The 15027-nt window shown below is 38.6% G+C and overlaps 1 protein-coding gene across 10 annotated transcripts in view; it reads left to right on the forward strand.

Moving 5' to 3' along the window:
• Positions 1-15027, forward strand: part of SOX6 (SRY-box transcription factor 6) — a 581763-nt gene that overhangs the window by 433956 nt on the left and 132780 nt on the right. For 8 of the 10 annotated variants that reach the window (XM_042446808.1, XM_042446810.1, XM_042446807.1 and 5 more), the window contains 2 exons: positions 2067-2190; positions 14664-14743. In XM_042446808.1, the coding sequence (XP_042302742.1) occupies positions 2067-2190; positions 14664-14743 (204 nt within the window). The remainder of the gene's footprint in view (positions 1-2066; positions 2191-14663; positions 14744-15027) is intronic. The other 2 variants (XM_042446812.1, XM_042446813.1) reach the window with 1 other exon arrangement.

Genomic DNA, 15027 nt, shown 5'->3' on the forward strand with positions numbered 1-15027 from the left:
CCAATAATCTAGAGTAAGAATAAATAAACTTCATGACCATAATATCAGACAGTGAGTTTAACTGAATGAGACAGAGGAGAGGGCTCGACATGGCAATGTGGATTTGGGTAACATTTCCTTCCTTTCAGTAAGATCTACTTCTGCTCATCATGTATGCAGTAATTACTTCCATCTGAGGAACAAGCTTCAGTCACTTCTAGAAATGTCCATTGATTTAGTATGCATACTTATTTTTCTCAGCTAAAAGCTGCTCTCTTGTTTCTTGCTGTGTCATCCCCAAATGAACAGGAATATTTTACTATAACTACAAACTGACTCTTTCCTATTTGGAACTTAGGAGTTCTGTATGACCACATAGCCATTTGATTCAGTGTCCACTCTAAAACACTTGAAGTGTGTATAAAACACACTATATTCACCTTCTCCATGATGTTTTATATATTGTTTCATGCAAACATTACAAATTACATTGTTTATTCACAGTATCAGGGGAGAGATTATCATACAAGAAACTCTGTAGTATTATAAAAAGTTGATACTGGGCACATGGGGATCAACTTCAATTTAACCATGTAAAATGTGTCACTAACAGAGAAAACTAGGCTTACCTCAGCTAAAAGGAAAAAAAATGGCTGCTCACAGCTAGTTTCTTTCACGCCTGAGTGCCATGGCAGTAATTGCACAAAGACCTTTTTATTATAAGTTGATTTTCTTGAGAAATGGATTCCGAAAAATTCTGTAAAGTGTTTATTTTTTGTTTGACCTTTATTAACCTACATCATAGGGCTTTCCCCCCAGAGAAGAGTTGTTGGTAAATTAGTTCTCTTAGAAGTACACACACAGTAGCGTTTCTGGTCCACATCAGACATTGGAAGAGAAACATGGATATGACAACAAAATTTGGTAGCATTTAAATGGTGTCATAGGTCAACATTGAGATTTTTATTCATACAAAGTTTTCCTGGGAATCAGAACAAAAAAGAAAATGCTTGGACACCCATGTTAACTTTTTGATAGCATTTGATGCTATTCATTTTCAACAAAAGAAAGAGGGATGATGAAATTATTTCCTGGTAACACATAATTCATTTTTATACTTTCTAGCTATAATTCAAAGAAACATATTTGTGTTAACTTGGCTGGTAATCATTGCAAAAAAATCATTGTATTATTTCAGAATATAAACAAAAAAAGGAAAAGCATGCAATCCAATTCAGTCCTATTACAACCTGGCTGTCATATATCAGGGGTTTGGGATAATAAACAGTGAATTTTGACTCATACCTGGGCCTCAATCTGCCCAATTCTATATGCTAAATGTGAAATCTCATCAGAATTTAAAGAAATTTCTGCTTTTTATTTTTTTAAACTTTATTTTTTAATTATATGTGGGGGGTTTTATGAAGGTCAAATGGAATTTGATATGGTGGGATGTATGCAGAAATGCTCTCTGAATACTATTCCATAATTATCATGCTATACGATAGTGCTTTAAGCCAAATCATTTAAGTAGACACACAATTTGTATGTTACAACTAAGGTATGTACAGCAAGGAACATTCTTTTAATTGGGACTACAAGTGGCTGTAGTCTTGCTTCTTAAGAATTTCATCTAAGGAAATATTTAATCCATATTAATATTTTGAAAATATTTAATTATATGCAGGCATTCAAAATGTTGGACACTTCAGATATGGATGCAATGAAATCTGAGAAACAACTGAAAACATAACTTTTGAATTCAAGACAAAGGGGAAAAAAGAAAACATGGGAAAAGTTGCCCTCTCAAGAGCATTATCTTGTTTTACTTCTGCACAAACAGAGGAATTAAACAAAGCAAGGCAGAATAAGAAAAAAGTACCTGCGAATAAAGCTGTTGCACATTTGACACTGATGGAGAGCAATGTTAGCATGGGCTTTGATGTGATAATGTGAAATTGGTAAGGGTTATGGTGAGGATAAGGTTCGGTGGAACTCTGTGAACACAAGCAAGCTATCAGGGCTAAGAGAGGTATCTGTCAGGACAAATTTGTGCTATTTCTGATCAGAGATTCTCTTTTGTTTAGCAGGTTCAGGGTCACATGCCTCCGCTCATGATCCCAATTTTTCCACACGACCAGCGGACACTGGCAGCAGCTGCTGCAGCCCAGCAGGGATTCCTTTTCCCCCCAGGAATAACTTACAAGCCAGGTAAGTAGATAGAAATGTGGAGCTATTTAGAATGTTAAGATATGAGCTATAGTTACTCTTGTGACCCATTTTGCTATGGATGGTGAGACACATGTAGATGAGGTGGTAGAACTGGTGTAGGAAAGAGATATGTGGATTTTCCCCCCAGATCTAGATTAAAATTACTTCTAGAGACACCCAGGGAATTGGTTGTGTGGAACTATATTTATTTTATTTCTGTGTACCATGAAATCATTTCCTTTGAATTTATTGACCCACTTCCCTGCCAATTTGCATGTGAGAGCAGCCTAGTTTTTTATAGGAAGGTTACATATCTCTCTTTTTTAAGGCCCTTTCTCATCAGCATGTACACATACTCATCTTTTGTGCAAGCCTTCTTTATAATTAGAGATAAAAAGTGAAGGCAGGTATGATTTAATTTGTGTTTTTCAAATAGGCAGCATTTTGTATGATTTTCATCTAAATAACAGAGGTTTCAGCAGTTCAGCCGCAATCATCAATTCAGGCTTGTAACAGGTCACACAACTTCACAGTGAGAGATGTTTGGAGATGATTTAGCAAATGTTATGATTTCTTTCTTTATTCCTTTGAGTTTACTGGGCTCCTGGGGAATTCAATTAAGGATATAATGGTTTGAAGCTACTTTCAGAGTCTCCTTGTAAACAGAACTTTAAATGTTTAAAGCCATGTTTGCAAAGGAATTCAGGGTAAGAAGATATTTAAGTAAATAAAAGTCAACCTTATTTTCATGTGTATATTCTTTCCTTGTAAACCAAGACCTCAGCCCAGAAGCAGCATCTCTATTTTGCTCATTAATCTTTCCCACCTTTAATTAATATTAAACAAAAAAAATGGTTAAGGCATTTCCTATGGATGTTAAATGTAAAATTTACAAAGGCACAGTTGGAATCTACTGCTTATGTTATTGGGATCAGTTCTGAAGCAAACCCTTATGTGTTAGAATGTAATTTGTATATTAAATGTAGCCCACATTAAAAATATTTTTTCAAGTAAGATATTGTGCCAAATACCAATGGATAATTTATTTCTATTTGCTTCACTGTGCTCTTCAGCTTCATAAAAAATATTTGTGGGTTATTAGGTATAACAGATGCTAAGGTGACTAGGATCTACTTCTACACCCAGCTGTTGACCACTTTTTCTTTAGGCAACATACTACTTTGCCTTGACTTTGCCAACCAATCTGTGAAATAGGAATATTCTCATGAATACCAGAAAGATTGTGTTTGTGTGTATTAAAAAAATTATATTGAGAATACAGATTTTATTCAGACGTGAATAAGAACAGAAGGAAATTGGTACAGTCCTGCCTTTGTCCCTCAACTTGAAATTGTTACCTCATCACCATATCCACAAGTTTTGCATTTCTGTTACTATTCATTTAGTCTGATTATAAAGGTCATTCCTGGGCACCATTTAACTCCATGCATCCGAGAAAGTAGACTGAGTCTATGAAAGTTTATGCTACAACTTCTTTTGCTCATTTAGGAGTTTATTTCACAGCCATTTTTGCCCATTCTGGGCACGGGACGGCATCAGGCTTGAATGGCTTTGATCTGCAGTTATCGCACACAAAAATGTGGACTTTGTCACAGGGCGACCAAAAGCCATCCCCCAGCTGCGATTAGCCAGCTGATTTTGAAGGATGGAAACTTTTCATCTCTCAAAATTGGCCAACTAAGCTGGCTGGGGGACAGCTTGTGGTCGCCCTATGACAAAGTCTGAATTTTTTGTACGATAACACACATTCAAGGCCATTGAAGCCTGATCCCATCCTGTGCCTGGCTGTGCGATAAACTCCTTAGTCTTTCAGTTTTCTCTCTCTCTATTTTCCATTAATAATTCAAACAGTGATTTACAAAACAAGAATAAATTCCTTATTCTCAAAGCAGCTACAAGATCTCTTTCCATCCTGCTTGTAGGTGTCATTTTAACACCCTTGAAACACTGCTGTAACTGATTTTCAAAAAAGGTAGCCCTGGCGCGTTACACATGCGCCGAAAGTACCTGTTAGGGTTAGGAAGGGGCATATTAGAGTTAGAAAGGGGCGTCTATTCTAGACGCCCCTCAACCCTAGTACGGACTGGGTCTGTACAAAATGGCGGCACCCTTCCACACAGGCGGTGCCATCTTGACGTCGCGAAAGCGTAGCATCCGGATGTTGCGTGGCAGAAGTGATGCTGCGAGTGTGCGACTAGCACTTCGTGGCGCCAATTCCGGGGCGCAGAAAGAAGCGCCATTTTTGGACTTCTTTTTTGCTGCGTCCGGGAACCGCACGGTTTGGCCACTGTGGTTCCCGGACGCAGCAACCGGTGGTGCCGGCAGACCGCCGTTTTCAGGTGGTCTGTAACATGCCCCTGTTAGTCTTTTGCAGCATAAAAATTATCACTCTGCATTGCATCTGAAGAAGTGGGTTTAGATCCATGAAATTTTATTTGACTCCAAGCAGTTTCAGAAAAATGTAATCAATCTGATATAAAGTTTTTCAAATTTTTAATCAGAAAGAAAATGGCATTATTTTCAGATGTTCCAAGGGAAGTTTCTCTTACAGTTCAGTTCAATCTCTTGTTTGAAACTGAATAGGTGTGGGGACTTGATTGGCAACCTTAAGATGGAGACATGTTTCTGTAATGGCACCCGACAGAACAGCTGCCTAGGGTCCATTCCCACTTACCATGTAAACAAAACAAACAAACAAGCTTCATTTATATACCGCTTCATACCGCCTAAGCAGTGTCTAAGCGGTTTACAACTGTAAGATAATTGTAAACTCGTTTGTGAATGATTTTGACACTGGGGGCTGAATCGATCAAGGCCAATGCATAGTTCCTACTACAGAAGTAAATTTAGACCTTAGACTATGTAGTTCCCACTAGTTCCTTTGTGCCTCAGCTCGTGGAGGACCAGGTTTGCTGGGCTTGTAGATAATAATTATAAATAATAAAAAATTATTTTTATCCCGCTTTTCCGCGATGATCAAAGCGGCGTACAGATTAAAATTTCAACATCAAAATACATACATAGCAATAAAAACAATATATAAAAATATCATATTGAAAAGTATTACACAGCCAGCTGAGTTAAAAATCCATGAAACATTACCCAAAAACATTACAAAATAGGGGGAAAGGAAATAATGGAAATAGATCCTGTGCCCCCCTCCAGATATGGTTGAACATCAGTCCCAAGCGGCTTCAGGAGGCAGAGCCTGGGGAAGGGGGTAAGGAATGGTCAAAAGGGCCCTTTGGCTCTGGGGGAACTCCTCTGCCAAAAAGGCTGTGCTGGGCTCCTCCAGCCCTCCCAGCCCAGGGCTTCTTAGGAGAGATGGAGGGAGGCTGGGAGAGAAAGAGAAGGCAACCCCCTGACACTCTCTGGGGCCCCAATCCTGTACAGTCATAAACTGGAGGCACCCCAAGGTGGAGGTGGAGGCAGCCATGTTGGAAAGGAGGGAGATGGGGAGGGAGGGAAGCGGTGTCCAGCCCGAGCCGGAGACCATGCTGGATTGGGGTCACAAAAAGTACTTAAAAGCACTTAAAAGTTTGGTGTAAAATCTAAAGTTGCTTCTCTGCCCAACTGACGTGGAAGCCAACATTTACCACTGGAATTGATCATTATAAATCTCAAGAGATATTTACTTCCCTCCTCCATATTTGATACTTTGCACAACATGCAAAGGCATTAAGCATAGGAAATTTCTGTGTTACCACCTTTCCCCCTAGAATTCAAGGTGAGAAACAACATATTCAAAACAATACAAATTAAAAAACAATACAAAAACATTAATAAAAGTATATATATACGATTAAAAATAATTTATGTAGTTAAAACATTAAACATTTAAAATATTAAAATTAATTGAGAGGCTATATACAAACCTTATAACAGCACCACAGAACATTTTAAAACTAACCCTAGTCAATCTGTAAAAGCATGATGGCATAAGAATATTTTGAACTGCTGCTAGAAGAACAGTGAGGATGGGGGCCATCCTGGCCTCTCTAGTCAGGGAATTCCAAAGTCTGAACCAACCACCAGGAAGGCCTTCTCCCACGTTTCCATCAAACAAACCACAAGAAGGTGGTGGAACAGAGAGAAGAACCTCTCTAAATGATCTTAGAACTCTAATTGGCTCATAAAGAGTGATGTGAACCTTAAATAACCTGGTCCTAAGCCATATAGGGCTTTATTGATCAAAACCAGCACTTAGAATTGTATCTGGAAATGGATTGGCAGCCACTGGATCTGTTGCAACAAGGGAGTTGTGTGCTTCCTATAGCCAGCCTCAGTTAATGACATGGCTGCAGCATTTGGGGCCAACTGACGTTTCTCAGCACTTTTCAGAGGCAGTCCATGGAGAGTGCATTACAGTAATCCAAATAAGATGTAAACAAGGGATGGTTCTCATTTGGTTTTCCATTCTGTACTGTGCAAACACCAATAGGGATCAGAGGAAGCAGCTATTTACTTGGCCGGATTCTTTGCATCTAGGCTAGTATTGTCTGTTTGCGAAGACTGTTTCTCTCTAGGTTCTCAGGCAATGGTCTTCTATAACTTGCTGTTTGATCCTTTCTTTTTAACTGAAGATACCAGGAATTGAACCTAGAACATTTTAAATACTAAATTATGGTCCCCTCTTTCCACCGCTGTTACAGTTACCAAAAATTATGGAGCCCCAAGCTAGCCAATATCAATCATGTAAGTGATAACAGATTATAAAAAAAAATTAGTTACCACACTTCTGAACGTTGTATAACATAATGTTGCTAGCATAGCAAGTACTAATTGAGAAATCTGGGCTTCATAGATAACCTAATTAATTTTTATAGATATTCCTTTTGGTATTTATAGCACATACTGAATTAATTAAAACTTTAAGGTGCTGTGCAACTCAAATTACTGTTGTGTCTGCTGGCCCACATGCACTTGAAAATTCTCCTAGGACACACTGTTACAGAGGTTGGACCTTATTTAAATCAGGTACATAAAGTAGAGCTGTTAGAACGCCAACTGTTACTTGAATGGACTAAGCAATTACTGTTAGTTACTTTGACTCTTTCATATTATGGGGAAAGATGCACAGAGAACAACATGTCCTCTTTGCCAGCAGTTATACCAATGGAAATGACTTGAAGGTACACAACAACAATGGACAGTTCATTTAATCAAACTTGGGGCTAAAATGATTGGAAGAAAATATCCTCACATCAGCTCCTGAATATGTTAACACAGAGGTCTGAGGGACTCTGCTTGTGGCGGAAACTGGGGATCACACAGAGACTTCTTTATTGCAATTACGGCTGGGCCTCTAGCATCAAAAGGTGCCAAGAGAGCCCAGAGCCCAAATTTTGTCAAGCTTTCTAGAAACTTACACAAAGACAGGAAACAAATTCTCCTCCTATTCTCCCTCCTCCCCTCAGTTGGCTTTTGCAATGTACAGTTAGTGAAAACATTATTACAATATAGTTCTATCAAGTTGTTGATGTTACCGGGAGCTCAGAGCGACCTGTTTAGGAGATCTTTTCAGAACACAGAGGATGTTGTGGTTTTCAAAAAACACAAAGGATACAGTAGATGGCACTAAGTTGACACAAATTTTTCAGAAGCAAAATTATTATTGTGCCACATTTGAGTCCTGTATGGCTCTCTAGTCTGACTCCAAAAAGCATATAATAGACATCCATAGTTAAACAAATTCAAATGTATTTCTTTAGCTATAGACAGTTGCACCCCTTCATGCTGATGAGATGACTTACAGTTTAGGCAATGAGGAGAAATTGGCTGGAGACACTTTCCATAAGCAGAGTGCTTTTTTCAATGCAAGGTAGCTGATTAAAACCACTGAGTAATAAATCTGAGTGTCATTCCTAAGAGGGTGGGTTGTGGGCCAGGAAGTCTCTACCTCAGTTTTCAGTGTGCAGAACCATTGACAGTGGAGTCAGAGAGGAAGAGACCAGCAGACCCTAACTGTAAGGTACAGTTTGGGAAAGAGCTAGCAAACCACATATTTCACTTTTATTCTAGAAAGCTCTATACAGCCCTTTAGCAAATTGCCTTGTTAATATTAACATTCTGTAGGAAAAGACACTGCAAATAACCATTTTCAGATTGGTGGTCTATTGGAACAGAATCAACCATGACATTTTATTTCATTTACACTGAAAATGGAACAGGTCAGTTTGAACATAGATAGTAAAGCTTTGGTCAGTTGGACTTACTCACATGCTGTGCTCACAAGAAGAAATGCTTATGTAAAGTATGAACTATACTTTCAAAAGTTGCAAATGTTGCTGTGCTGTGGCTTTAGAGCTATGCACACACAGCAATACTTTGCTAGCTACATTTGTTTTATAATCACTGGCTGGTTTGACAAGTGAAACAGAAGCTGGTAAATCATCCTGGAACTTATAAGCACCAATATATATATAAACAATAGAAGTACCAATGTAAATACACAATCCAACAAAGCAGGGGAGCTGAGAAGGCTAGTTTGCAAAACAAGGAAGGAGAGGGATTTTTCTCACGCCCCCCCTCCATCCTTTTCATTCTTGAGCCATTCTCCCAGTAATCAACACTGTTATACACCTATACCTACAATGAACCTGTTCTGACTTGTTTTGTCTACCTTCATAAAATTAAAAAAGAATAGGTCCTCACGCAAGCATTCCAAATCTAGAAACAAATTTGAAAAAAATTGCTACAACATGTTGAGTGATAGATTGCCAAGACAGCTACTGAAAAGCGCCTTGATCCATTTTTTTTTGTGCTCTGAAAATTAGAGGGGAGAAAGATGCATCTTCTGTATTTAAAAATGTTAAACTTTCACCATCTCCCCTCTGCTCATAGTCCCTGCCTCTCCACACAAGAAACTTGCCCCCTGCTTTAGTTTTACTACTGTCAGTAAAGCATTCCATTGGTATAAAATGTCATGCTTTGTTCTCTGGATAATGCAGTAGGATTATAAAAAACATATTCTGTTCACTTTCAATTGCTTGGATTTAATCCTGGAAGGAACAACTTTATGATAGGGGAAGGGGTGGAAAATAAAGAATATAACTTTGTCATCAGCAAATGGGAAAACTACAGCCAACAGGTGAGCCAGGGTGTGGTACAGACACTAATAAATAAACCTGAAGGCATATATAGTATCTACCTACCTACCTACTCCAAGCTATTTCAAACCATGGAAGCATGACAGCTGTGTGTGAAAAAGGGATGCCACAGGGAATTCTTTTAGAGTTTTATTTTTTTTATTAAAAAATGTTTGACATGGAAAATGTTTTAGTACAAATAAAGAAAGTGATATTGAATTTACAAAAATAGGGAGATGGTATGGGGGTGGGTGTTGTATGGAAAAGTGATGAATAATTCATAATGTTTAAAGAAAGAATGCCTTGGAAATGTTTGGCAGTGTCGTCTCAGCTTATCTCTGTGCACTTATTTTTCTCCTATTTAAAGCATCATTAATTCAGTAGCTTTGTGACTTCTTTTTAAAAAAAAAAACAAAAATAAAAATTTATAGTTGCTGAAGAAACATTATTTAACTTTGATGAGGATACTCTTTATTCAGATAATTTTGTTTAGTATTCAAGAAGATAAGTCGAATTATCTAGCCATAAAGAGAAATGAGCTTTATACTTGAAGAAAACAATTTAGTTATTTTAAAAACAACAGCAACCTACTGCAGACAAAAATCAGCCTCATAGAAAGAGAGGGGAATATGATCACATTTTATGAATGTTGCTCTGTAGGATACCAGTACAATGTAGGTTAGCAAAAGCATTGTAGCAGCGCTCCATATGCAATCAGAAGCCAATTGTTAGTGGACTGTGTACAAGCACATACTGTGCTCAATGGTCTGATGAGGTATTATGGATATGATGCAGAGAGACCTTGCGGATTAGAACCTCACAATTCATTTTAAAAAGTGAAAGCAACTTAACACTTCCACTGAGCTTGTCTGAGTACTGTAGTGCTTTGGGCAGTAAGCAAAAGGAGAGTGTTTATGAGGGTTTGGGAAGTTACTACGTCTTTGAGAACTGAGCTAGGCTGTGTGTCTCTTCATCTGTGTGTGTGCATATGTGTGGAGGGCAGTATTCACCATTCCCCGGCTGCATTATTTTAGAAGGATCCTTTTATGTTTAAACCTACAATATTGTATTCTGTATGCACTGTGAAACAGCAGCTTCATTATTAGAAATGTGAAATATGTGCAGAGGAGTTGCTTATTAAAAACATAGCCTAAAGATAGAACATAACATTGACTTGAAATTAGACACTCAAGTGATACTTTATGAAAGCATGGTTATTGTCTAATTCATCAGACACCATTTTTCAAAACTGTAGATTCTGTTTTTAACACATACACACACATACACACACAACACCCCAGCTTTGTACAAGAATGTTGGATTCTTACAGACAATGTCCAGTGGTGGGTTCAACCTGAAAAGATGTTGGATGTTGATAATTACATTAAATAGCCAAGTGACCTCTTACTTTAGGGTGATCTTATATTGTCAGCAACATTTTCAGCCCTGAATTACAACAGTGAGTGCATCTACACTATAGAAATAATGCAGCTTGACACTACTTTAACTGCTATGGCTCCGTCCTACAGAATCCTGGGATTTGTAGTTTTGTAAGGCACAGCTTTCTTTGGCAAAGAAGGCTAAATACCTTGTAAAACTGTAAATCACAGGATTCCATAGGATAGAGCTATAGCACTTAAAGTGGTGTCAAATTGCATTAGTTCTACAATGTAGATGCACCCAGTGTATATGCCTGAATTTTAAATATTTTAGGGACCCTCTGAAGAATGCTACTTAATGTATAAATGTTTGAACCCTTATATATTCAGTTATTTACACCAGCTTCCAACATGACATTTTCCAGGACACTATAGTGAGGGAGTTCCCTGTTCCAAGAATGGCATAATCTAAATTTCAGAAGCAAAGATGGCAATGAAATGAAGGTGGAGTTGGAAGCAATGGGGGAAGATTAGTGGGAGAAGATCAGTGGGACAAGACCTGCCTATGCACTCCTCATCTGCTACTTAGATAAACAGAATATATTTTCAAATAGTAGTGGCTGTTAGGGCTAGGGAACATAGGGTCTTCCTGATATGGCTGGATTGCAATTCCTACCAGCCCTAGCCAACATAGGCAATAGTAAAGAAGCTGTGGTTGGGAGCTGTGATTCCAAAACACCTGAATAGCCATATGTTTCTTGTTTGAATTGGTACGAAGAAAGATAGTCTCTCAGAAAGATAGTGGCACAGAACGATTGCCTCCCAAAATGCATTGTGGGCTTCTCAAATGTTTGATTAGATCATTTGAAAACAGTTTTGACATTTTCCTTGAGAAATGGTAGGCAGACGCAGCAAGGGCTCCCAGAGACATAAATAATAATAATAATAATTTGTTTTATTTATATACCGCTATTCCAAAGATCATAGCGGTGAACAGCAAGTAAGCTAATTAGCAAGTAAGCTAATTAGCAAGTAAGCTAATTTGCCCCCAACAGTCTGGGTACTCATTTTAGCAACCTCGGAAGGATGCAAGCCTGAGTCGAGCAGAATGCTTATAGTTACTGGGGGGATCTTGGGATCTGATGTCATGTCCCAGGTGAGAAATGACTGTGCATGTGCTGATGGGAGCTTGCTTCACATTCTGCTTCTTCCCTGTTTCCTAAAGTAAGGGTCTTTTTCAGTATGGAGAAGAGAAATGGATGTGGGTAAGGAAGCCAAAGGCGAGCAGAGAACTTGCTTGTGGAAGGTGGCACTTGAGAATCTTAGCACTCCTGCTTCAACTGTTCACTCCATCCTTAGTGTGGGTGCCTTCATAATATACTTCATAATACAAGGAAGTACTTCTTGCTTGATTTTGTATAAGATGATTTGTTGTTGTTATATTTATATCCCACCTTTCCTCTAGGACTAATACTCAGGGCAGCTTACAACATTTAAAAACACCATACTATTTAAAACATACAAAATTGGTATATTAAAATAGCATTAAATTACTACAATAATTAAAACAAATTCATTGCTAAAATCAAGAACTTTAAAAAGATTAGAATGCTTAAAATACATTAAAACAATATAACAGCATCCCATCATATGCCTTAAAAACTTACTGTTTTAAAAGCCAGACTAAACAAGTAGGTCTTAGCCTGCCAGTGGAAAGATAACAAGAAAGGGACCATCCTAGGTAGGGAGTTCCAAAGTCCAGGGGCTGCCATTGAAAAGGCCGTCTCTCGTGCCCCAACCAACCATGCTTATGATGGTGGTGGGATGGTGAGAAGAGTCTCCTCTGAGGATCTCAGAGCCTGGGCTGGCTCATATAAGGAGATACGGTCTGCCAAATAGCCCGGACCTGAGCCATATAGGGCTTTATTGGTCATCACCAGAACTTTTCTCTGCGAAACTAAGTGGATAATGAGGTTGTGATCCCATAAGTTTTGAAAATTTACTGGAAATCTCTATACTGCTGGATACATCTGTTTCCTCAGGTATTCTAGCCTGTAGAAAGTTATTAGGTTTATCTATAACCCATTTTGTCCTTAGGGATAAATTAAAGTTTCAAAATGTACAAATTCTCAATAAAACTTAATGGCAACATCAGTGCCTTTATGCTGGGCTTCGAGGGCATCAGGTATCTGGATAGGCAGTGCCAAGACCATCTACTTCCCATGTAAACCACCACAAGCAGCAGCCCTAATTTTATTTTAATGCTACTAAAACATGGAGGTGCAATACCTTCCAACCATTCCAAACTGGCAGGGACAGTTCCAGTTTTCTGTCATACTTTTCTCGCTGTTTTAAAAATGTTCCAGATTTTCTTTCATTCTCCATGTTCCTCCTTTGTTCTCATCTTAGTTCAACTGCTGCAACTGAATTCAAAATACAAAAATAATTTGCATCCCATTAACTCTGATGGGGGGGAGGAGGAGAAGGAAGGTAGGGAAGACTCAGGTAAAACCAAACTGTTGAGTCTCTCCTAGCTTGTGTGCTCTTCTTTCTTAATAACATTTGCCATCTTGAGCCCACTTTGAAGTTGCTTGGTCAAATGTGTCCTGGTTTTCATGTGTGAAATGTTGGGAGACTATGTGAAGTCAATGTAGGAAGTATTCCCTCTGTGCCTTGATTTTGGGATACCAGAAGAGGGGCTATAGCTATTTCCAGTTTTGGTGAGAGCTGGTCATTGGGGGCTTGTGATGGGAGCAAGGATGGAAAATTGGCCCCCACATTATCTGAAATGCTCAGTCCTGGAGTTCTTTCACACTACACAATTATGCTGTTATTATAAACTATAAAGATTTTCACATGATGCTGTTAGTGTTCTTAAATCGTTGCTAAATCATTCTTAAATCTTGCTGTGTCCAGTGTGTGAATGTAACTGTTTTGAAATCATTTTGTAATCATTTATTACTGAATTCTGATATATCAACGATTTAAGAACACTAACAGCCTCATGTGAAAATCTTTTATAACTTCCATGGCTGCACCCGGTGGAATCCTGGGAGTTGTAGATTAGGGAGGGGTATTTAGAATTCTTAGCCAGAGTTCCTCACCAAATTACAAACCCTAGGACTACATGATCATTTTATCCATTGCAGTTAAAAGTGGAATCATAGAAGATCTACAATTACAAAGTCAATGGTGCTTTCTTCCCCACAAACTGTGTCCTGGATGGAATGACTGTCACCAACTCTTGAGCAACATGGAGTGTGGGTGTTTGCATGTATGCATGTGACTATATGTGACAGAGTCCTCCTCATGGTCTTATTTTCCAACATGATCTACGAAGAAAGAAGCTCAGAAGAAACTGATGTTTTCTGATTTTTCAGGGAGTGGCTCAAAGAAATCTGGTTCTTTTCTGATGTCAGTATGGGACTGCAACCCGATCTTCATTGTCAATGCACAAAACAGGGACAAGATGAAATGGCTGAGTTCAAGAGATTTGAGCTTTATTCCCTGCTAGAATATCCCACAGTTTATTCCCATGTTAAGGGCACTTCAAAGTAATTGACTGAAATCTAGGAACACCCCTTCTGTTTAGACCAAAAAGGTACAGAAAAAGAAATTTCAAATACAACAGATGCTCAGCATTTGACAAGACTGGGCCTTGGCATCCCACTCTGTGTCACGTATCACCTAAAATATTTCTAAATGTGCAATTATTTTTCAAGGCTGCTGTGCTTTGTGATCTGTAATCAGAGTGAGCATGCTTAGGTCTAAAACGGCAATTTATGTTTTGCCAGTTTGCCTACTAGCTATATCTGCTGAACAGAAGTTCCAATGAAGAGCTGCAAGTCTGTGCCCAGCAAACCTCTTTTGTTTTTGCAGATGTTTAGGCTTAGAGCAGTGTGGTGGAGCTCAGGCCTTGTTTGTACTTGTCTGCTGTTATTCTCTGCTCATTGTCTAAACCTGCATGCATTGTTTTCCTCGACAGGTGATAACTATCCTGTGCAGTTCATTCCGTCAACAATGGCAGCTGCTGCTGCTTCTGGACTCAGCCCTTTACAGCTCCAGGTATGTGCCAGAACAAAAATATGTGGGCTCAAAGCCAATGTTTTAGTAGAAAACTGCTAACCAGCTGTATGCTAAGTAAAGGCTTGAATGTTAAGTAATTTTTTAAGCACAGCCCCAAAAGGATTAACACCTTACATACTTACCGTGCTGCAAACAGAACAGCGTGCTGTCAGGTTTGATGCTGGGAAATACAGCCAACTTTGTATTTGATATCAATTAAGTTAATAATTTTGAGCACAATCCAGGCTTTGTTGAATACTTTTAATCCCACAGATTCCACTACG

The sequence above is a fragment of the Sceloporus undulatus genome, chromosome 1 (genome assembly GCF_019175285.1).
Source record: "Sceloporus undulatus isolate JIND9_A2432 ecotype Alabama chromosome 1, SceUnd_v1.1, whole genome shotgun sequence".
In the NCBI taxonomy this organism is placed as follows: Eukaryota; Metazoa; Chordata; class Lepidosauria; order Squamata; family Phrynosomatidae; genus Sceloporus; species Sceloporus undulatus.